This window comes from Diospyros lotus, chromosome 4 (assembly GCF_014633365.1).
Source record: "Diospyros lotus cultivar Yz01 chromosome 4, ASM1463336v1, whole genome shotgun sequence".
NCBI classification, from domain to species: domain Eukaryota; kingdom Viridiplantae; phylum Streptophyta; class Magnoliopsida; order Ericales; family Ebenaceae; genus Diospyros; species Diospyros lotus.
Genome location: NC_068341.1, coordinates 12,609,682 through 12,635,747, shown reverse-complemented (window position 1 = coordinate 12,635,747; position 26,066 = coordinate 12,609,682). Strand labels below are relative to the sequence as shown.

Here is a 26,066-nt window from a genome sequence, read left to right as displayed (position 1 = left end):
CAACGTGAACGTAATCTTCATTAACGAGTGAACCATGGTAAATAGCATGTGTTCATTTTTGTATTATCTTTGTTATATTCTATTCATATGCATGTATTTGTGTAATACCCCATATCTGTATGAGGTCACAACGTAATTTAGATAAATATAAAATACCAAAAAGTAGGCCTAAAAGTAAAATAAATCACCGAATCAATCGAAGGGAGTACCTCGGACCCCAGATGATTAAGAAAAATAGTATAGCATCATCAAGTAATATAAGTTATGATTTTTGGTGATGAAACAAATTGGATCGGGAATAGTTTTCAGTACAACTGTTGACCGGGCTGAGAAAACCGAATCGACGTAAGAGACGTCCGAAAAGTCAACAGAGCATGTTAATAACTAATATTTGATGTATAGAACAACCCTTAAGTGATTTCAGGTTGAATCAAGTGGATTTAAGGTCAAAACGATTAGTCGAGTCTAAGTGTAATTTTCTGAATTTGCCCGAGGGAGGTCAAAACGGTAAATGTTTGGAAGTTTCAAGGGAGAAATGAGAATGACTAATCTTGAGGGTCTTAGTGATGATGTTGGGAAGATCAGGAGCTTGAGGATAAGGGTCAAAATGTAAAAGAAAGTTCAAGGAGGGCCAAACTATAATTTTTGAAAAATTGCCAAAGCATGGCAGATTTGGCCGTGATTTTGGCCTGAAAATCCAAAGATTTGGGCAGAAAATATCATCAGGGCATGGCCAAGGACGGTCTAGGAGGCGTGTGGGAGGAGTTTATGCCGAAAATTAGCCACGTAGGGGTCGAATTTGGCCTATAAATAGTCAAGGATTTTGGCTGAATGCATCAAATTGCTCGATTTTGAGGGCGAATCGAAGGAAGCCAATAAGGGGCTTTTGATCTTTGAGGCGATGGGAGAATTTCTGGTAAATTTGGTGAATTTTCGAGGTGTTTTGAGGGTATTTCGAGGGCTGACAGGAAAAGCAAGGTGGATCGCCGCGTCGTGCCTGTAAATGCCCAATCAGAGGCTTTTCCGGTGGCTTTTCGGTTGGAGGTCGGTACCATCATGATTGACTAGAGATGGGCTTTCGATCGGTGTAGGAAAATCGGGCATCGGAGCATCGCCGGGGACCGAAAAAAGGAAGAAAATGACCGGCGCGTGACTGTCACGTGCCAGCCAAATCCTCCAGCCCACTTGCCCACGCGTGGGGGCGTGTGCCACATAGGTAATTTCTGATTTTTTTTCCAAAATTCTTGAAAAATTATTTTATGTATATTTATGTAAAAATATTTGAGAAAATAGTTGTGTAGATAATTATTTTGGATTATTAGTGATAAAAAATAGGAGAAAAATGAGAAAATGTGAGAAAAATTAAGGAGAAAATTATATTTTGATGGTTATTGGATGATTAGGGTACATTGCGGCTTAAGGTGAAGTGACTCGTGCGAAGTTTGAGGTGAGCACGCAAATTGAGGCATATCACGCTTTTTAAGAAAATCAAGTTGCTTCTAAAGGTGAGTGGTTCTACTGAAAAAAACTAGTTTGTGGCATATGAATGGTTTACTGTGAGTGGTTCTACTGAAAAAAAACTAGTTTGTAGCATGTGAATAGTTTACTGTGAGTGTTCTTCTCGATAGCTTGGTTTATTGTGATGGTTTGTCCAAACGATTATTTACACATGTATTAAATTTTGTACGGTAAATTGCATGCATTGAGATGTTGATTTTATGCATGTTATGATTTTTTTTTCGGCATTAGCATGTTGTGTTGTCCATGTGGGACTTGGGTTGTAATCCTGTGACATGGCCCTCGAGTGACAACACTCGGGATGTGTGCCGAGGATTATTGCTATGTGACCCACTTGAGACGGGGCTAAGACGGATTTCACCCTACGGTACTCAAGTGGCGGGGCTGAAAGTGGACACCACCCCAGGTTCCTTTGAGCAATAGCATTAATACCGAGGTGTCGTTGATTTCGGGGATAGTGTTGATGTGATACTCTTGAGACTAGGGTTGTGTTGGGTTTCAAAATACTTTTAAGTATGAGCGTAATGCCTAACAATGACAATGGGGTAGTTCCCGGATTCATATGTCGAGGTTGTCCCTCTTAAGCATGATTGGTTTGCCAAAGGGTCGGTGTGGTCGTGTCGCCTTTAGAGGGATTGCATTTTCCCCGGTTAGGGCTAAATGCTGTGTGAGATTCTCTTAGGCTGGGGTATGTCATGATTTATCGATTTTATATATGATTTTGCATATATTCATAAAAATATTTTTGAACTCTTACTTAGATGATTCAGCATCTAATTTTAGACTATGTCTCTGGAATATTCAAACGTTCCAGGTGAAAGCAGCGGTGCCGAGGGAAAAGATGTCGTCGAGATGTAGCTGATATGTTTAGTTTCAAAGGTCTTTGTCTATGATTACGATGTTCAGAGATTATGTAATATTTTGATATTTTCATACGAAACATCGATTTGGTCATTATAAAAGGAATTGTCAGTTATATATCTTTGAGGTTTCGATCTTGCTTCCGCTGATGTGATTGATAATACCTGCCTTAGTCTATTATTTTTTAAATTTTGATATGCTGAGAAGGTATAATCGGGATTGTCGGGAAATGAATATGATGAAGGTATGTATATCGAAAGACTTATGTTGTGTATGATATTGAAAAAAAAAATCCCAAAATCTCGAGATAATGCGCGTTCTGAGAAAACGGAGCATTACAATTTGTCTATTGTTTGATCAGTGTATGTGTGGCTCTGTTTTTCTAAGTGTTAGAGGTGGCTGAGACTTGTCTCGACCCAACATCCCCTAAAGCTTCAACCCTCCATTTCCTTTGCTCCAAATCTTTCCTTATCCCTTGCTCTAGTTCTTATCCTCTTCACTCCCCCATCATCCATTCCCCTGCGAACTCGCCTCTCCATTTAGCCTATTTTCTGCTTGCCTCTTCAAGAAGACAACTGCTCTTGTTGGTTGGACCTTAATTGGAGGTCTTGCATCAGCCCTTGTTCTGACTTTTCAAGCCACAAGGCAGTTCGAGCTCAGATTCGAAACTCTTGAGGCCTCAAAGTGATTCAATGAACATCACGGGCATTCTGCTAATGATTCGTCCTCATCTTCAAATTTGCATCAAGAAGGACATCTATCATATTTATCCACTATGGTCTCTGTAATGCCAGTTTATGTGATTTGTATAGTTGTGCGGGCTGGGGACTTGGTGCTCTTTGGTTTGTCTCCTTGGTGTCTACGTACGCCTAGTGTTTTGTCTTTGTTATGTTAGTTTTGGTTGTCGTGTCTTTAGCCTTGTGCCTTTGTTTTTAATTTTTATGTTTTGGCTTGTGTTTTTGGTAAGCTGGGTAGTTTGGATTGTCTAATTTGTGCTTTCTTGTATCATATGGCTTGAGTTTATTCTCAGTGCACTTTCCCTGGTATCTTGGGGAATGATCTGGTGTTCTTAGTCTCTCTCTATATATGCTGGGTTAGGCTTCGTGTCATCTTCCTCATCAGGCAAAAAGAAAAGAAAAAAAAAAAAGAGCTAGATTCTATATAATTTTTTCGCGTTCAGGTGTTGTTTTACTAGTGGAATTATTCTCTTGTTTCTTGTTCTCATTGTTCTGTTTTGGGATATTGTTCTTGGTTTTGTTGGATACTCTTATTGAAACCCCAAAGGACCTATGATTTTGTGAAAGAGCAGACATCCCCTAGGCTATTTTGTTTCTAAGTTTTACTTGGCAAAAACAAAAACCAAAAAAAAAAATGCAATTAATATATTCATCAATCCATGCTTCTGTGTACTTATTCGTATGTCGTCTCCTTTCTTCTTCCTCACTCTAACTAGGCAACTAAAAGCAAATTTCACTTGTACATTCCAATTCACAATCATATATTAAAACTTTGAGCATATATCCTTCATAGGCTTTTGTTAAAGATGTACGAACATAGATATATGTATATTAATGTGGAGAGGGAGAGAGATGGAGATGCCGCTACTTCCTACGTACAGGAATTTCACAGTAAACTTGACTTGTTAGCAAGCTGCAGATGGATGGTTAAAGGGATTATAGAAGTGAGGCTTTGCTCCAACTGAGAAAGGAGTTTTGGAGGTGTTTTCACTGTCGACGCCGCCGCCGCCACCAACCCTCTCGCAGGATGGGCAGACCGTAAGGGTGGCGGCCGGAATCTGCACACAAAACGGTTGCGGCTTTTCTCGCAGTGATCTCAGATCATGTAGCTCCTTCCGCAGCCTTCTGTTCTCATCTGTTAGTGTCTCACAACACTTTTTCAATAGATCACACTCCACTTCAGTTTGCTTCAGCTTAGTCCTATTAATTATAAGGAAAAAATAAAGTTAAGAAAATAAAACTCAACTAACTCAATGCCTATACTAAAGACAATTGTGGGTTCCCATCGACGGTAAAAAAGAAACTGATCAAACATTAAACTGTGATTTGCTACCTAGCTCTCCTGTTCTGAAACCAAACTTCCACTTGCCGCGGCCGTAGATTCAGCTGTTTAGACAAGGCATCCTTTTGCTTCTGATAATTCCATAAACCAGAATACCAAATTGAGATGACAGAAATTAAAATATAAAAACAATATCGTATATATATGTGTGTGCGCGTGTGCAGCAAAAACATTTAGAAATTTTTTTAATTTCTAACTCATGATGATCTCTCAAGGATGCATAGCAAGTATAATCGCTAGCTACCTGTTAACTATCAATCCTTACTGGTTTCAATTTGAGAAATCCACAAAGAAAAAGGGAAGAATACCCATGTGGAATAAATTAATTTAAATTAATTAAATCAAGATATAGAGAAATAATATTGGATGGAACTTGTACAGGATTAAGATTGCTGTGTTCTTTGAAGCTGGCTTCTAAGACGACCGATTGTTCTTTGGTAAGCCTAAGCTTCTTCCTTATTACACTTGCAGCTTCGTCTTGATGATCATCGCTCAATATCTTTGAAGACTCTTTCTCAAGCTCCACTTCTTCCCCGCTGAGATCTCTCTCCCTCTTCACACTGGAATTGGAGTGTGATGATATTGCAGTAGTACTGAGCGAAGAAACCTGTCGATGTAAAGCTATGGATTCACCATCGACTTTTTCTTCTTGATCTGATGATGCTGATAATCGCAACGTAAGAGATGGCAACACATCATCGAATTTCAGCAGCGACTTGTTCTTCTTGGTCTGGTGAGGATGGTGATCATCCGGCCTGTGATAAATAGAGGTTGAGCTAAGACTAAGGCCGATGTTGCAGATATCTTCTGATGATACCATTGTTATGGAAGATTTATGACCTTATTGACATAAAATTATAAGGTACGAAGCTGCAGAGAGTTTTGAAATATATTGGCGAGTTGTTGTGGAAGTAAATAGAGGGGGAAATTATTAGGCGCAGAAAGAAATTTTAGGGAGGAAGAAGTAGCAAGTAGGGGCTCATATGTATCATTAATATTAATAATCAAAGACAAGTAATAGAGAAAATGCATAACCCATCTCTCTTCCTTTTCTCCCCCTGGGTTGACCAATCTCTCTCTCTCTCTCTCTCTCTCTCTCTCAAAAGCATATATATATATATATATATATAGACACACACACACATACATGGTGTACATGAAAAACTTAATTATTCCATGCAGTCATCATGCATATTGATCATTGGACGGTTTTAATAATTTTATAATTTCATAATATATAATATATGATAAATAATTTTGTGACGTTTTTAGTTCTTGAATAAATGATTCTTCATAGTTTTTTTTTTTATTTAGATATAAAAATAGAGTTTATCCCACGTGGAAGCCTAGCTAAGTGTTACTTTGAAGGGCACAAATGCACTTTTATATATAAGACTTATTTTGATCATAACAAAAATGCTTAAATCAATTTATTCATTAACCTATAGATATTTGGATGGTTTTTAAAAGTTTGAATGATGACCAAAACTCTTTAGACATCTGAACACATCTAAAATGTTATCCATTGTTTTAAGCCTTGCATTTTTGAAGGTATCCCCTCAAATGTTTGAATCCTTCTAAAAACCTCTCTTATTTTAAACTTTATTCAGATGTCCAAAGGGTTCCCTTAGATGTATGAATTTTTTCAAAAATGTTTTTCCTATTGCAACTTTATTTATATATTCAAACATTTTCAAAATACATCAGTGCTTATTTAGAAATTTGAAGCAAGGCAAAACTTCAACAATGAATCAAGGAATTCAAACATTTGACTAGAACCAATCCTTTGCACCCTCCCTAAACTTTTTTGATCTTCAAAAGGATGCAAAAGAGAAGATGTTTTTGGTTGTTTATGACTAATATCTCTAATAAAAATCGATTTTTTTTTTTTTAGTTGTTGTATTATAAAACAAGTCAAACAAAATAAATCTTAACCAAACTAGATGTGTAGTCTTTTGTCATAGATACGTCCTTACTTTGATAATAGCTTGTTACATCTAAAAATATTTAACCATTTCTTCATCTTTTTAAGCCTCTCCATCAAACCTAGATGTATATCATCCAAATTTTTGTCTTCTTTTTTAACTATATATTTGCATGTTGTTGACGTTTCATCAATGAAAAAGATATAATCCTTGTTGGAGAGCTCATAGGAGTTGTTCTCTTCTCTCCGTTCACTTTAATAGTTAGTTTTTAAATTAAGACTTATAAATGAAAAGACCTATAGAGTATAAAAAATGTACAGAACCTTCTTACTAATTAATTAATTATAGAACTAGAAATTAAATTCTGATTAATATTTGGAACATACACAAAATTATTGTAATGGGTATTTTTTGGACCACTTTTCTTATGGGCTGGACTCGACCCAGCAAGCCGACCCAACCTCTCGAAGTCCAACAGGCTCAAGGCCGAGGTCGTCAGATCAAGATTGCACATCGCCGAAATTCGAGCTCAGACCACGCGCAACCAAGCGATTTCCCAGCGATGCTTTCAGTTAGCTGGCCCAACCATTCAGCTTGCATAACAAAAATGCTACGGAATAATTGGAGACAATGTCCACCTCTCTTATCTGAGGCAAATCAGACCCTTGATAATGCGGCATCCATTCCCGATTTTATGGAATTGATAAGGACATCTTATCTCTATAATATTATCCTCTTATTTTAGATTTTATAAATATTATAAACACCCCACACTATAAATAGGGGTCAAAGACCACTGTATAGGAGTGAAAAATAATACACTGCACTGTCGGAATAACCAGAGAATAGTCGTGGACTAAATATCATTTTGGCCGAACCATATAAAAAACTTTATTGTGTGTGATTTATTATTTGGTTCATTAATTTCTCTTCTTGGCATCGATCGATGCTCATTTTCTCATTACAGGCTGACGAATCACGGTCAATTATTAAGTGTCAGCTATTTTCCATATGTGAACTTTAGGATCACTTTTATAGTTTCCTCAATTTTAAATGCTATCGAATTTTCTATGTAGAGATATTCATCGTGGTCTATCTTTTGATAGTCAACGAATAACCCTTTATCTACAGAAGTATGCTTGGTAGTTCTTGTGTCCAACCCACCAGTCTTTAGCATTAGATATCAAATGACTTCAAATACAACTGCAGATAAGCTCATGTCAGTAACATCAGTTGTAATGTGGTCTACTTCTGTCATATTGGGTTGGGGAGGTTTATACACATTCTTCCATATACTCCTTTTGTTGCGGCAATGATTGAAATGGAATTTGGAGAGTCCTACTTATAGTTTTCAAGTGTCTAATCATGAAAGCTCATGTTATTTGATCAAGATTAATCTGGATCTTCAAATTGTATCATTTCAGATTAAGGTGTGACCTAGTGATCTAGATGCACCTTCTTGCAATTGAACATATCTCTCTCTTGTACATTTCACATCTAGATGGACATTTCCATTCACTTGCGCCTTGTATGAACAGTTGTGACCAGTCTTGGAGACTTTTCCAATTCTAACATTTAAGAGCCATTAATTCCAACTCATTACACCTTATTTGTTTCTCTTAAGTCAAATTTTCTTAAAATTAAAAATAGTCAATTTACCTTCCCTCTTAGCTTATTAATTATGGCAACACTAACAGTCGCTTGTAATATTATGCTAGCAAGATAATTACATTGAGTATCATTTCTCATCTCTAATAAGAAAATATTCAATGCAAATTTGAAATAAGACATCATAATATGGGTTGATGCAACATTACATTATAGCGACATCTTGTCATATATACAAGTTATAAATAGATTAAAATAGGAGCGTAAAGATAAATTTTATTTTTACTTTTCATGAATATATATATTTATATATTTGCTATCGATGAAATTTACAGTGACTAATAATTAGGCCCCAGTTGGCAATAATATACAATGGCTACTTAAAATCAATCAAGTCATTAGAATTAAAATTCAATTAATCAAAGAAAGTTTGGATAGAAGCATAAAAGAAAAAGGACCAACCTTCAATTCATTAATTAATTAAACCTTTCCCAAGACATATATAAATCTAGCGATCGAGTTTGGTTATCATTCAATCGATTGGAATTTGAAAAGTCCAAATGGGGAGCCAAACAATATGCATGCAAAGGAAAATATTATTCATGACATCTTATAATTTTAAAAAATGCTCTTAAAACGATGTGATAAAGTAATATTTACTTCACAGAACCTTTTGTTAAATTTTTTACTTAAACGTTAATCTTGTATAAAATTATTCTCTCAATACCATTACTATTAGGCCACCAGTTCATGAGTAGCTTAACTGCCAATTTAACTACCAATTATTATAAGCCTATATGACTAGTGAACAATTAAAGGAAAAAAAATTCCAATTACTCCAATTAATTAATGATGTATGGATGAAAAAAGGTTTACTTGTGGGAGTGTATAGAGGCAAGGGGGCAAGCTTCATGAGGGTAAAGACGGGAAGCCCATGAGTGATTTGTATGTCCACCTAGTTGCAGACCACGACATAATGTCTCCCACTATATCTATCTATCTGTCTATCTATCTATCTATATATTAAAAATGCTATTTGAACACAGAATTATTACTTTTTCATATGACACTCAATAATAACCTTGCATAGGGGTTAATTATTTGGTTTATGTAACATTCAGTATTAATGTGTTATACATTTACTTATATAGAGTTATTCTTATTAAATTTATTTATAATTCATTGTATTCTATTATTTACCGTTTATTGTCTCTAACAGAAAATAAGCTAGGTAATTACAGAAAATGTAAGATGAAAGTGAATAATTAATTAGATCTTTTTCTGATTAAGCGACCAGTACTGGCTGCCCAAGTAACGACTGATATATATCATAATTATCCCTAGAAGTCAAAACTAGCTAATTCACAGGAATACTTTGCAGAATTATAAACTTCATTATTGACAGGCTTTATTATGAAAAAGAGGTATTACGTTTGCAATCTGATTACCAAACGAGATAATATATATAATCTCAAGAACTCTCGAAATCTTTGATGCAAATCTGTCTTTTACCTTTGAGAGAATTAATTTTTGCTTAACCTAAATTTTATTTATAAGAATTTTAAAGAGTTTTTAAAACTTTATTCAGCGTATTTGAAAAATCAAGAAAGATTTGTAAGTTTTTTTAACAACTTATTTGGTAAGTTGATAACCTATAATTAATTAAATTATGTTTTGTGCTAGCTCAACAAGTCGAGTGGTTTAATTAATTAATTAGTGCTCAGAGATGTTAGCCGAGGCTTGATGGATATACACCATATATGGATGCGTGGAATCAGATATCAAGAGCATTATCAATTGTGGAACAACGGATTTGGCCATGATGGCTGGTGTGAATCCCAGCTTAGGATCATTGCATAACAAAGTTGATAAATTCGAAAAAAATTATCCAAACCCCACGCATTTTCAACAGTACTACTGTACATTGTTTGTCGCCATTCGCCATTAATACTCTTCTCGACAAAATCATACATATATATATATATAGTTGAATAGTGTTTCCCTTCACAGTTCAATTGATGAAGAGAAGTGATGCTGAAAATGGTACAAAAATCTGCCGACAAATCTGTCTGCTCCCTTAATAAGCTCCACGTTGATTGCGATTTAAAAGAAATTATTATATATATGTGTGTCATGTGTGTGCCAAAAAGGCACGCGAGACGAAAGAGCCAACTCAACTACATTTTTAAATCACACAGACACAGTGCCCTTTGTGGAGTGCATAAACTTAGAATGTTTCCAATAATAAACAGCTAATTCTCAAGGCGCATGGACAAGATTAAAAGTAGCTAGCTAGGATTGATTGAGATCATTAGGACAAAACAAAGATGTTCCATCGGCCGGGCATCAAATTATATATTTAATTAAGATTATCCTAACCTTCGTCAACAAGTTTCCTAACGTCGACTATAGATAGACATTTGACTTTGACACCGGAAAATTATATTAATATTCATATAATAATGCAACTTGTTAACTAAAGATGATTAAGAACTGTGGCTACTCCTATAAACTAATCCTTCTTTATTAATCCAACACTACCTACCCCCAAACGACAAAGTTATGGAGCGGATCAGATGCTAACAAACAAGTCTACAAACTGATATTCATCGAGAATTTTTCTATTGCACACAATGGTGAAATGGTATTATTTTTGTAATTATAAATTATTTTATCAATATTATTATGTTATTCTATATATATGAACATTTTAAATAAAACTTTTATTTCATTAATGTGATACACTGATACTTTGTTCTATTGACTAAAAGGATAGGAAATTAACTCAATGTTCTCTTGTCTTGAGGGAGAGAATTAAAAAAAATAACACATTTAATCACTATCATATTGTAATAATTTTTTTTTTATTTTTCTTCTTTTTGTTGAATACTCTAGTAGGATTTTGTTTTCATGATGTTTGTCTCTATTAAACTTGTAAACCATATGCTACGACATGACATTATTTAAATATTAACAAAATTAATTTTTTTATTTGTTATGGTTGATGAAGTACAGTGCAAATTTTATAAAAGAAAAAAAAATGAAGTATAGTGCAAACATATATATGGGTGACACGTGCATGAATAGTTCGGATAGGACAAGAATAAAGACGTGGGTGCCATCAATGATTTTGGGTAATGGGTATTTGATTCTTAGATCAAAAGATGATTAATTGTGGGGCGTAGGAGCTTGAGAAAAAGATGGACTTGGAAAGGGGGGGGTGGATTGATGATGTTGGAGATAAGGTTTCACTTGTGTTGCCGCCTCGACGGCCAGCCGACCAGTGTTTGGTAAAGGTATTCTCTAATTCTTAACGTGGACAGCTTTTATTTGCAAAGAAAATGCTTGAATTAATTATACTTCTTTTTCTAATATGGTTTTTAAATTAATTAATGATTAAAATATATAGTGCCACGAGATTTTTTTTTTTTATCACCGTTGACAACAATTGAGGAGAACAAAAATGTCATCACTTTGCCTTTAGGGTATAGGTCGAATGGCAAAAAGAACGAGCGATATGCCGATATAATTTGGTAAGTCGTGAGTTCGAATCCTTCCCTATTTAAGATCCAAAGATCTAACTTACGATTTATCTCTTTTTACATGATTAATGACACGAGCACAAAAAATTGTACAAAAATAATAATCTCAAAAATGTCGTCACTTTTTATTAATACTTATTAATAGGAGTGAGTTCATTATTTTGAGGGTAAGATCAAACACTTTCAAATGGGTATCTTTACCTTCTTCAAAATAATTTTTATTTAATTTCTTTAGTAGCATGTAGTTTTTCCTTTTCTCTCATTACTAATTACCTATTTTATATAAAAACAAAATAAGAAAGACTACTAGGTTTTGTCCTGGATTGAACAAGAGTGGGGATCATGTCTTCCTCTCAATCAACAGTTTACACAAAAAGTTACTTTATATATTAGTGTCATATGCTATCTTTCTTTTCTTCAATTAAGAGAACTTGACCAAACTAAGTCAGATTAGACTAACAATTGGCTCAAAAATTTGGTCGAATCATGGGGAAACCTCATAATCGAATTGGTGGACCATTTCAATTGGGTTTAGTTCAACCAGATGAACCAACTGAGTGTTTTTTTTTTTTTTCATTTTTAAATATTAAAAGATATAATAATAATTTGAAAGGAATTAGTGTATACTATTTGAATATATTATTTTTTAATATATGAATAATTTATTTCTAATTTTTGATGTGTAATTTCAATATTTGAGCTTCAGTTTTCACTTTAAAAATGATTTTTTTTTATAGATCTTTTAGCGATGATTTTGCTAACCATTGCTATTGACAACTTTTCTTTACGACTATTTGAAGATTGTCGATGAAGGGCTAAGTTTTTACCGGTGATTTTTGAAAACTACTAGTAAATGCATCCCATTCCCAAGTGATTTTTTGAAATTCACCAAAAAAAATTAGTTCAATTAGAAAGTAAAAGTGTCTATTAATAAAATTATTTGTATTTTAAAAAATAAAAATAATACAGACGAAAGCGTATATGAATGAAATAACTCAAACACAATTTGTTGATTCTAAACGAATACCATATTGTAATGATGAAAAAAGAGAAATTCTTCAAAAGTTTAATCAAATACTCAACCACCCCCTTACAATGATAGAAAACGTCTTTAAATATAAAAACTCTAAGAGTGTGTTTAATTGCACACATTTATCATGAAAAATATATAATTATTATATATTTTCTATAGAAAATAATCAAACACTCTTAACTTCTTTACGAAAAAATATATATGGTACAAGCATTTAAAGTTTCTTTCCATGAAATTTATTTTTCAGGAGGTGAGATGATTTTTGTTTTATAAGTAATATTACCTAAAATTAAATTCTAGATAAAACAATCAAATACACCTTAAATGTATGAAAACTCTTAATTGGGGCGGACTCTAAACAAAATTACAAAAGGATGAAAATAAGCATAAAAATAATAAAATACTGTTTTTCACTTAGTAAGCGATTTTAAACGGTTAAAATCCGTCCTCAGCGACTAGTCTCATCTGGCTCGTCGAGACGATTCCGAAAACAAATTATAATGTCAATTCTAAGTCCCTATGTGAAGTCTATGACCCTTTTTTTTATTTGTTATCTTACTATCAAACTTCTCCAAGTAAGCTGAAGCTAGCAGTCTAATCTCCGTAAAAAAAAAAAAAAGTGACCTGGTTTAGTTGGTGAAAGACATGATTTTTATGTAAAGAGGTCAGAGGTTGAGCGCCCGCTCACCCACCCACCGACAATTGAAAAGTCTTTCCTTTTTCTCGAATGTGGTAAGTTTTATATTCTAGAAATATATTTATTTCGTAAAAACACATCCCACTTCTACCTCCATTATCAACCTCTCTCCCTTCCATCAAGTTTTGTAAACATTAGAATTTACCGTACGTGCAAAATGAATACACACACACACACACATATATATATATATATACATTTCGATTAATTAGTATGAGAGATTGTCTTATCTTATTTTTTACTACAATAACGTATGATATCATCACTAGATGAGTTTCCCTATTTGTTGTTTATGAATATGTATAAGAAAATATTTTACCAATCTTCTTTTTATTCTTGCAAATTACTTGGCAAGAGTTAGTCACCAAAATAATGATAGCCTCAATATATATTTGTTGTGGTTGTTGTCGTCGTTTAGATACAACAATAAATTTAGTCGACTGAAAATGTTATCGTCAAGTCTCTTGAAAAAATAAGAAAACAATTAGAGGGTGCGGAGAAGTCCCTGCATGAATACTTCGATATTTAAATCAAACACTAAGTATGATAAAAGAAACTGTATTGAAATTAGTATCAGAGATATTATCCCTTTTAAAAAATGAGTACATGTTTATTTATAGAAAAATATGAGGTAATTTTAAGTGTAACAGAATTAAGATTCTTATAAATAATGCTTATTTTGATTAATTTTAATTTAACTGATAATAGATTTGTTATAGATGATATCTATCTTTTATAGATGTTTATTTTGATTAATTTTAATTTGACTGAAACTAAAATTATCATGGATGGCATCTATCTCTTATGGATGATGTTTGTTTTATCTTTTTTGGGGATAAAATTTCTTATAGATGATGTTTGTTCCAATATTCCAAAATCATTTCAGAATTAAAATTCTTTATGAATAATTATTTATCATTTTATTGAAATAATTAGAGAGATTTTTAGACATCGGAGTTATCTAGTTTGCACGTTTGCGTGGGTCCTTCCCACATATGAAAAATTTATGTTTTGGGTTCTTGGACACTTAATAATTACGCCTTTGTTTATGACACAACAATATTAATGGTGGCCAATTTTCTTTCTTAATGATATAATAATATTGCTATATATTATAGAAATCAGCAGCAGCAGCAGTATTTCCATTTGATGGTAGATGAAATATTAATGTGAGGAGGAGGAGATAAGGAGAGACAGAAGGAGGTTGGTTAAAGTAGTTAGTGATGGCATTCCACTTGGAGTGGTCATAATAGACACGTAGAATTAATGGAAGCAATAGAATGGATGAATGAATGGACAAATTGGAATTAGCAGTCTGAGTCACAGTTGCATGCATCTTCCTCGGTTTCCTTTCAGCAAAGCATCAGCAACCCACCGACCCCTTTGAAAAAGCAATGCTTTCCCTGCCCCACTACTTGGATTGTCTTCCTCCCTGCCTCTTTAATTGCAGCTACTGCATCATCCTGATACCGATGTCTAGTTTGTTTACATATATATGTTATGCTCAATACATATAAATACACATTTACTCAGGGATAGATCTAGAAATTTTTTATAATAAATACTTATTAACATATCATCAATTTATCAGAATTTGTTAAAACAATATCAACTATGAATTCAAAATAAAAACTACTCTTATAAGTAACATCTATTTACAAAATACATGCATATAATATTACCATTCCTCCTTACGACTTTTCATATTTTGGAAGTATTGTATAATTTTTTCGTTATCAATGTAATTGAAACTAAGCAAAGTATTATAATTTTTTTTTAAAAAAAAAATAGTGGAAGCTATGGGGTAAATCAACAACAAATATAAAAATTCATCTAATATTAGAGTTCTTTTTTCTTTCAGATGGTGGGGGCAATTGCCACCCCCACTTTGCATTCGTCCCTGCACTCGTCAGTTCTCTTTAGAGGTGATTTAAGTGATGACTGATATTCTATAATAGTATTAAATTATAAGTTAAAATTTTTTCATGCCCTTCCTTTCCCATATACTAATATGTGTATACATACTTGTATATTCAATTTAAGTAAGTTAATATAGCATGCGTAGCTAATTAGTATAATTATAAACATGTTGGGTTACATTTATTCATTTTAATTTTTTTATTAATAAAAATTCACAATTCGCTACTAAACTTATTAATTTTAAGTAATAACTTACAAGCCACACATACTAAATAAATATGCTATCCAGCTATGTTGATTATTTGTGCACCGGATCCAGAACAACTGCGCATGGCGCCCTCCTAGCTAGCATCCTTACCTGTGTCTCAAAGGTGGGGGCAATTGGAATCAAAGGACCATATTTGGGGCCCCAAGAATGGGTTGATTAATTGGAAACCATTACACAAAGATGGGTTGCCAAAACCATGAATGCTTTGTGGCCATATAATATGTGGATGTGGCTGAGGCACTCTCACTATAAGCCTGTTTAGCATTGTTGTATCTGGGTTGTGTTTATTATTTACACATAAATAGTGAAACATATATGAACTTCAAAACAAACACATTTGTCTCGATGAACTCAACTAATTAACCAGGCCGGGTTTAGCGAGCTAAGGCTTGTTCTTAGTTTCCATCCGTACCCACCCTCTAACTACCTAGGGGACGGCTAGCTCGCACAAAATAGAGTAGCATTGGTTGGCTGCATTATTGATGGCAACTGAATTAATGTAGATTGGTCCAGAGCCAAGAAAAGGAGGATTCAACATAACTGATTTCTAACCGATTCAGACGTTGATATGGACTTGAATTGAAGCTTTTTCTCTCTCGTGAAATTAAAGCTTTGGTCCATCCACACTTTATAGCAGCTAGTGATGTCCAAATCATTTAAGTTTAATTTCAACATGGCCGCTTCTACTCTTTAGGTTTAAATGTGTCCCTTGCTACTTCACTAAGGAATTAATAGTTTTTTTTTTCTTTTTCTTTTTTAACAAAAGATATGTCGTATTCTCTTATCATAGTTATGATAATTAAATTAAAGATGGTTATAAAATTACTAGATAATTGGGTTAAGAACATCTAACATAAAATTTTGCCACATTAACTGTTTGCAGTCTAAATTTGTAGACTTTAAATGTTAATTTACATAATGATTGTCATGTCATTAACCCAAACTTAGTTAAGACAAAATGCAAATGCAATTACTGGTGATGAGAACCCTGTTGATAATAACTTAATTATGATTTAATTTCTTATTTCTGTATCAACACTCTTCATAATTTAAACAACCATAGTCAGTGGGCGGCCCTTGTAAGTCTTTAATTTGTGGACAAGAGCAAACGAATTATTTTAATTTTTTGTTTTTAAAATATTAATTATTCTTTCTTTCTTTTTTTTTTTTTTTTCGGGGGGGGGGGGGGGGGGGGGGGGGGGGGTGTTGAATTAAACCAAGCAGAGAGAGTGTTTTACAAACTAAAACCCAACTTTGTGTTTGTTTGAGATAGAAATTGGGCTGCAAAAATGGCCCGTCTACAAACTCTGGGCCAAGAGACCTTCACTCTGGAATTTCAGGCCTCAGTTCACGGACCAGATCGATGAATAAAGCTGTGGTGGCTAAATTGGTCTAGTTTTTTTATTCTACAGTTCACTCACAAACAGTAACCTTCATTCACCCTGTATGGTAACTAATATTTCCTTCTATATAAGTAAGTTTACATTTTGTTATAATAGTGGGACAACTTTACAAATAACAGACCGAAAAATAGCTGTTTCTTTTTCTTTTTTTTTTTTAAAGTACAATAGCTTATATGACACAATAATAATGTTAGACTAATTGACTTTCTTCGTAATTTATAAAAATTTCAAATTGTTATAGGTGATTACATGACAAACTCAGATAAATATTTAATTTAATCAGCGATACTTTAACATGTCACATAACAGTTAATTTCCCTAGTCAACCAATGAGGAGGAATCACCTCAAGCCAACCTGGGAAGCTCGCTATCTTTTCTAACATATCACAACTTCAATCCACTAAAATTGTACAATTGTCGATTTTGATGTGTTGAAAATTGTTTTTGGGATTAAACTATTGTTGATGATTTGTTTATGGTCTAAAGGATATGCAAATTCTTATATGTTTGAAGTTATTTAACTTGGAGCTTAGTGATTTGGGAATTTAGATAATTTGAATAATAACAATTAACAAGAAAAATAAGACAAGATAATCATAAGTCGTCGTCAACAACAACAACAATATTATTTTTTTATTTTTAAATTTTTTTAAAAATTTGATTTGTCGATTAAATCAATCATCACAAGTTACTAACATATATGGTAGAAAATAAAGTAAAAAAAGTTGATGGCATTTTTATTTTTTTCCAAAGACTTCACTTCCAAAACATTAAACCAAAATGATGCTAAGCAATCGGATTACTTTTGGCCTCTAACAAAGATGATGCGACTGATGCCGGTGTTCACCGAGTTCTTTTCCCAACCCTGGGCCTGGGCCTGGCTGAAGGCATAGGCCTCTAAGAACTGGAGGAAGTGTTTCAAAATTAATAATTAATTAAAATTTATTTTTTTATATTTTAAGATGTAAAATTATTAATTTTATTTTATCTATTTATTTTTTTATTTTATTTAAACGAGGAGACCTCTAACTTCTAAGTCCACGAATTATTTTTTAATATTAGACAATATATAGCAAGATGTCATTTAGACGAAGAGACTCGTAACATCTTAAGTTTACGAATCATTTTTCGACAATAAATAATATGATGTAAACTATTAACACAATAAAAAAAATAAGAAGTAATATTATTTTAGGAGAACAATTTGATAAAATGATTCTTTGGATAACAAAAATTTTATCTAGGAAATTTGCACTGGGCATTAAAAAAATAATAATAATAAATCAATAAATTTTTAATTTACAAAACTAGCTGTAAACTTTTTGTATTTTTTACTTATTCAATTTTTACATTTTTATATATTTTTCTCTTATCTATATTGTTAATTAAAAAAAAATTACTTTCTAAACTAGAATACAAAAAATTAACTAGTAATTTTATATCTTAAAAAATAAAAAATTAATAATTTTATTATTTTTTTAAAAATTACTAAACTAATTATTGCTTAAAGCCCCAACAACCCCCTTGAGTCACCTTGACTTTTCGCAATGCTACTGCCCTGCAGTCCACTACACTCCAATCCTGGTCCAATTTCTACTGCCCCCATTGGGCTGGATCTTAATTTTTTTTTAATATTATTTTTAACTCAAATTCTACCCTCAGAATCAATTTAAAATTATTATATTAAAATTTAGACCAAATATGCCAAATAGCCCAAATCCATTAACTCATAAGTCGTAACTCATTTTATTTTCAAATCTATCCCATTTTTTGCTTTCTTTCTCAATTTTCACCCAATTTGCTTTTTTTTTCTCATTTCTTGCTTTCTTTTTCAATTCTCACCCAATTTTCTTTTTTTCGGTTACTACTGTTATAATTGAAAAAATATTTTCTGTAATAAATATTATGAAGAATTAATTGTGTAATAGGATTAGAGACCTATTGATTAGTAATAACTTAATTGTGTATATTAAAAATAATATATTTAATAAAATTGATAATAAAGTTATTATACGGTATTATCAAAGTATGAAAAATTGTAGGAAACAATTGTAAATTTTTTTTACCTTTTAATATTATTATTATTGTCTTATTTTTAAAATTATATTTTTTATATTTAAATTCACCTCCACTAACTAGCTCCGCGGTGGGTTAACTAGTTGTTAATGCTGCTGATTGTCGCTGTTCATTCCTGGGTGTTATTTATCATTGTCCGGTTTTGCTGTTTTCTTCTCTGATGATCGTCTGTTCATTTGTCTTGTCTTTCTTGCTGTTGTGACCATTCGTTGCTGCTCCTCACTCATGCATGTTGATTGATGCAGAGGTGGTCGAGACTTTGAGATTGTTTTGTATACTACTGTTGTTGATAGCACGTGGACGCTTCATATTTGTAAGTGTGTTTAATGTTAGTGTCTCAGTGATGGATACTCTTCAAAGAAGTTGAGGTTCATCATGTCAATTTGGTAGTTTAGTAAAATTTAAATTTAAATCAAATCATTTTAGGTAGTTTTTAAAATTGTCAAATCATAATCAGGGACTTCTTTTACAAGCTTGTAGTTTGATGATTTGATTAATTTAAACAGTTAAAAGACTGTCCTAGTTATAATTATTCACTAAGATTGCCACTTAATTGGACGATTAAGTTGGAGTAAAATAAAAGAAAACTCTCAAGAATGCCCAGTACTAATCAGAAAAAAAAAAGAAGAAGATAAAATAAGAATGCCAGAAATCAAATTAGATGATAGCTAAAGCTTAGGCCTTGTTTTATAATTGTACATGGCCTATGTACGTGCTTGATGCCTCCAATATATTTCTCTGATAATAGGCCTTCTTGAGGTCCACAACCATACGTGTTCTATTATTATCTGTCTTTAAATCATTTAATACATATTTCTAATAATAATAAATTATTATTAAGAATATAATTACATATGCAAATAAATAGGACATTAATATATATATATAGAGAAAACAGTGCACATATTAAACGATTTAGAAAAAAAATAATATTACATTTAAAAATGTTTTATCCATTTTTATTTTTAATAATTATATTCAACTTTAATTATCTACCTATAAAAGACAAATTGATTATAGCGACAGATTCTTTAAGGTGATGGAAAGTCATTGGAGAAACTAACATCAATCCGTAGCTTTCATCCAAGTCGACAAATTAAAGTCAAGCCACTGGTCCAGCTTAGCATATATATATTTTTTTTGTCATGTAAATTTTTGCATTATCAGTAGGCTGAGAGAGAGAGAGAGAGAGAGAGAGAGAGAGAGAGAGATTTATAACTAAAATTCCAAATTTGGATTTGAGGTGTAGAGAAACAAATTGGTGTTGAGGTAGCTAGCAGTGATATACAGGTGTTTTAAGTATTTATCATAGTAAGTATTAGTGTTAAAATTAATTAAGCAGCTTAATTAATTGAGCCCAAATCACAAATATATATATTAACATGATCGGGTTCCCATCTTCCTCAAATTAATACTCATAATCAGTTTTTGCTTTAATTATTGATTAGGCAAGTCTCCATCAACCTTACCCTAAAATGTCGAAAAGCAGCCAGCCATGACGTTTAAATTATGTTGTATGTAATCATGTTGAATTAAAGTTGCACTTAATTTATAAGATGGCATAAGATATGCATGTTCTGCTACATAAACATTATTAATAATATAAGAAATGTTATTTTGACATTTTAGAGTGATATTCTTGTATTAATATATTATATATATTATGTGTTTAATTAATGTAAATATATAATGCAGTAATTAATACAAAAATATTACTTTTGAACATTCAAATAGCATTTCCGTATTAATTAACATTCATTAATTAAATTGCAGACACGGACAAAATCAGCCTTACAACCCGCCAGCTGCTCCACTGTGATCAATGTTGAATTTATATTTAATCTTGTACGGTCCAAAGTTAAGGCTCAGTGAAGGGATTCCTGTCTGTTTTGTCCTTGACGGAAATCGTACGTGATTACGAAGAAAATGATAATAATCATGAAATTATAAGAGTGAAATATATCTCAACTCTTTGATGTTTTTAATATCCAAAACATTATCTTATAGTGTCAAATAATTCCTTGAATTTAAATTTAATGGATATTGAGTCTCTTAAATAACACTCAATATAATGTAATTAAGGGCATAAAGAGATAGATATATGAAAGTTAATCTCATTACGATTATTGTCTATAAATATATATGTCTCATGTTACTGTGATTTTATATCCAAAATGTGTGTTCACATCTAGAAAAACACAGTTCTCCATTGGATGGTGCATGACCAGCTACTTGAAGTCGTCAATAATGAATATTTTAGTTTTGTTTGTATCACTGTGCGTGTTAGAAGGATTTTTAGTTTCTCTATTCAAAACTACAAATTTAGTGTACTAATTTATTATTGTAAAATCATAAATATAAACATTAAAATTAAATTATATTAAACTTTTTGTATCTTATTATTTGCAATCTGATTATAAGAAAGAGTTATCTAACATATTCTAACATATAGCATGGAAAGGGGGGAAAAAACACAAAATTGATCGGCAAATGCAGTAGTAGGGTTGTCAAACAGGCAAGCTACTCAGCCCCCACTTGGCCTTTTTTTTTTTTGTGGGTCAGCTTAAATTCAACCCCTTTTTCAAAATGGGCCATATCAATCCAATCTATATAACAAAATTAGAGGTTTAGCACCCCTAGGTCTTTAATAAAATAGTTGAGTAGAGTCGTGAGAGGATTGTGCCACATGTTGAGTCGATCTTAATTTTAGTGGGTTAAATTATCGAGTCAAATAAGGCAATTCATGTAAATTTTTAAAAATATTTTATAATTATTATAAAATATAAAATTATTGAAATTAGAATTTAGACTCGTAGCTCTTAAATTGGACCCATAATTTTAAAAATATAATTTAAATTTATTGTAATCAATTATATATAATACACTACTAATAAGACTAGTGCATAAAGTACTATTAAGGAATGACTAAATAAGTTAATATTAAATATAATATCAACTTTAATACTTAAATTATTGTAAAGAATACTTGATTTGTTAAAATTTTTTATAATTTTTAAAAAAAAAACATTTTTCAAATGGGCCAAATAAATCATGTTGGGTCATGCCACAAGCTAGCCCATGAACATATCATGCTAGGCTAATTAACGAGTCTTGTTGAGTCGTTCTGAAATAATTGATCGTGTCCTATTAAATTGTGTTACACTAATGTCCTATTAAATTGTGTTACACTAAATTAATCTAACCCAACCCGTTTGATATCTAAATATAAAGGGCATAGGGTTGTTGATTTATTTGAGATATGAGATGATCTCTCCTTCCCTGAAGCAAATTGTGCATTTTCCACATTGCTGCTAATTTGGTAACCTACCCAAACCAAATTTTGATTTACTTCTTCATGTTTCTTATACATGATGTGGATTTTTTTTTTCCAAGCCTTTTTGTTTTGTTAAGTGACTTTCCTTCAAAAAAAAAAAAAAATAGTTAGATTATGTGTATTATAAACTTTGAACAGTCAAGATTTAACTGTCATCCAAAATCCAAAATTTCTCTCTCATCAACTTCCCAAATCGGCGAGTTGCTCAAAAAGAAATTGAATTAACAAGTGACTGATAAAATCTTAATCTTCTTATTAATGGATAGATATACACCTAGCCTACTTGAGTGTTTTTCATTTCCTTAAAACTTTCTGGTGTTGTTAGCTTAGAGTCTTAGACCTCTCTGGATGTTGGATGTTTCTATCATCAGATGCATTTGAAATTCATTGTCGCCCAAACTAGTTAATTAACACACACTCTCTCTTCCTCCCTCCCTCTCAATATATTTGGATACAGAGTACATATATTTATACATGTACCAAGAGAATACAATTGATTAGGGTTCTCTTAGCCAGATTAATTGTTTCCTCCCTTTATATGCAATATGAATATATATATATATATATATTAATGAATTAAGGGTGTTTTTCATTAGCATATTAAACAGCGATCAATTAATTAGATTTAAATTTTGGTGACAGACTGAGTATTAAAACAAAAATTAAAAATTAGTTATCGGACCTGTCAGAGTCAATTAAAATATTGAGTTTAGTTTTTTATTTTTAAATAAATATCACTTATGGAGCTATTACCTTCAATAAAAAAAGAATTAGAAAAACTCTTTATGTATCATTATAAGTTGTATTAAGTGAATTCTTGGCGTGTCTTTGTGTAAACATGTCTCAGTATTAATATATTTTAACAATATAGACTAGCTAAGTTAACCTATGAGCCATGATATGTTTAGGTCTCTAGTCACAAAGCGCTTGACTGACCGCAAAAATAACAAATGAAATAAGTCATTTAGCATCTCTAGAAATAACCAATAGAACTAGTCAATGTTTAAGGTTAATTCTGACAATAATTTTGAAGAAGGCATTAATCTTATTCCTTTTTTTTTTTCTTTTGGGATCAGTACTCACCTTTTAACCCAGAAAAGAAAAAAAATACAAAGAGCTAAAGCCTATTATCTCTCAACGCTAGATCTGAGGAATGGTAAGTAATCTAAATATACATATCATTCAAAATATAGCTACAGTGGAAACTGAATTGCATTAATAGAATTATTATAATAAACTCCATGCCCTTAAAACCTATTTAACGCCCTTTAAGAACCCATGCCTCCTTTGAAACCCTACATGGTAACGTTATGGTAGTATGACATATTATTCAGACCATGTTTATATACACACACATATATTATTTATGGGCAATGTTAGAATTATTGAACCTGTGATAATATGTGTGTGTGTGTGTGATTGTATGTTATACTTGAGTAGTAGAAAATTTTCCACTGGCACGTCAACACTACTACTGAAATGATTCTAGACTGAGAAAGACAAGAGGAAAATCCCTTCTTCTCCTCTGGCCTCACAATTTGCTGAATTTTTTATACACCCAGTACTACTCGTCTTTATACCCTTGGAAGACTTTTTTTAATCACATGGGGGCTCCTGGAAACATGTTTTATTCATTTTCAGTTCTAATTCTCTCTCTCTCTCTCTCTCTCTCTCTCTCAAGCAAGAAGATAAACCTAACCAATTAACCTCAAGCTTCACAACATTATCATCACCACCAAAAGAAGGAAAACTATGGGGAGAGCTCCTTGCTGTGATAAAGCCAACGTCAAGAAAGGGCCATGGTCACCTGAAGAAGATGCCAAGCTCAAGTCATACATAGAGCAAAACGGCACCGGCGGCAACTGGATTGCTTTGCCGCAGAAGATTGGTACTAATTAAATCGCAAAAACCATATAACTACTCTTTCAATTTCCTTTTTCTTTAATTTTCTCTTCCTTTTTCATCCAAATCAACTTAATTAGTTCATTCAGCTTCTGATATTAATCGTCTCTTTATTGATCTCAGGCCTTAAACGATGTGGAAAAAGTTGCCGGCTTAGATGGCTGAACTATCTCCGCCCAAACATCAAGCATGGAGGATTCTCCGAGGAAGAAGATAAGATAATTTGCAGCCTTTATGTAAGTATTGGAAGCAGGTAAGTATGTCTCCAATTCATTATTCTCTAATAGGTTTGAAGCGATCGAGATCATCAATTGGAGACGATCATACCTGTAATTAATCACTTTGGCGCGTGAATAGGTGGTCAATAATAGCAGCGCAGTTGCCTGGAAGAACTGATAACGATATTAAGAACTACTGGAACACAAGGCTGAAGAAGAAGCTCCTCGGCAAACAGCGAAAGGGGCAGCAAACTAGAGGCAGCGCCGTAAAACAAAGGATGATGATCAGGGCACAATCTAGTAGTGAAACCTCATCAGTGGTTTCAAATGGTACAAACGGCCAAACCCCATATTGGCCGGAGCTTCCTGTGTTGGCACCAATCCCGTACTCCAGCCAGGATCTTCACTCCAACGATCATGCTTCCATCAGGAAATTGCTGATCAAGCTTGGGGGAAAATTCTCTGATGATGATCATCATCATCCAATTCAAGAGGGAGGCATGAATCCACAGTTAATTCAGCCTAATTATGAACCCTCTATTGAGGCCCTCTCTTCTGTTTCCCAGGACACATTAATGGCATCAAGTGATTCTCAATTTGTGGATACCCAGCAAAATATGGACTGCTTAGGAATGGGTATGTTGGCCGGGCAAAGCAACTTTCAGGCCGAGTTTGAGGAAATGGCTATATATAGTAATCTGCACGGTCGACTGGATGGTTTGGAGTTCTTATATGGAGACATGAGCAATAATGGAAACCAGCAGGCAATTTCTTGGGGAAGCATGGCGGCGTCTTCCGGTTATCCTTCCGCCATTTCCAACTATGAAAGTCTTCTTCTTCAACAAGGGAAAGAATTTGGTTTGGATGAGCTGAGATTTGTGTAAATTTCTAGCAATTAACGGGGAGGTGGTTTCATGAATTAATTCTGATGAGGAGAATAAACCCTACTGTATGTGTCCATTAATTCTGTGATATGTTTATTTTGCTACATGTGTGATTCTCTCATGCTTGTTTTGTGTATGGAGGATTGTAATTTAATTATTCCGAGTAGTACTTGGTCTAATGGGTAATTAATTCAGTTTTATTGTAATCTGTTGTTCTGAACATATAATGCATGGAACAATTACCGAACCATCATCTTGACTGAAGCAATGTTGTTTCTGCTAACTAGTGTGGTGTGTTGTGGAGGAAAAATGGATCAGATGGGCTTCTGTCACAAAGTTCCTTGGAACCCGCAACAAAAGGGCAGCTCAATAACAGATTCCTTTTGACACTTCGACCACAACTTCTTGGGTTCTAGCAAGCAAATAAGGTATTCCAGATTTTTTTTTTTCTTTCTAGATGTAATTTAGAGTTCTTGTATCCGTTACTTATTTCTTCAAATTAATATTTGATAAAGATGGAATCTCTTGAATACAACTTAATTAATTTGATTGTAAATATAAAATAAGAATCGAGATAAGTATAGGAAACTTAATCCTAGATGTCACCCAAATTCTTGAATTTGTACATCTAAAGTATGTGGTATAACTTGACACCTAATTAAAGTGTGTATGTAACCAGTTATTTCAAATCATGAGAATTTAGATAGTTTTCAGTTTTATTCATACAAAAGTTGTCTAAGAGGGTTTTGTAACTTTTTTATGTAAAACCATGATTTCAATTTGTCTAATGTCGTGGGA

General features: G+C 32.7%; 2 protein-coding genes across 2 annotated transcripts; one reads left to right on the top strand and one right to left on the bottom strand.

Moving 5' to 3' along the window:
* Window positions 1–3,829: 3,829 nt before the first annotated feature.
* LOC127800049 (homeobox-leucine zipper protein HAT22-like) lies at window positions 3,830–5,528 on the bottom strand. Its single transcript, XM_052334446.1, has 3 exons — window positions 4,838–5,528; window positions 4,450–4,529; window positions 3,830–4,316 (listed from the first exon to the last, which is right to left on the bottom strand). The coding sequence occupies exons 1-3, from the start codon at window positions 5,276–5,278 to the stop codon at window positions 4,022–4,024; spliced, it is 816 nt and encodes a 271-aa protein (XP_052190406.1). The 5' UTR covers window positions 5,279–5,528; the 3' UTR covers window positions 3,830–4,021.
* An 18,359-nt stretch (window positions 5,529–23,887) lies between these two features.
* LOC127798965 (transcription factor RAX3-like) lies at window positions 23,888–25,516 on the top strand. Its single transcript, XM_052332623.1, has 3 exons — window positions 23,888–24,152; window positions 24,290–24,419; window positions 24,524–25,516. Exons 1-3 carry the CDS (start codon window positions 24,017–24,019, stop codon window positions 25,266–25,268), a joined length of 1,011 nt encoding a protein of 336 aa, XP_052188583.1. The 5' UTR covers window positions 23,888–24,016; the 3' UTR covers window positions 25,269–25,516.
* Window positions 25,517–26,066: the final 550 nt, after the last annotated feature.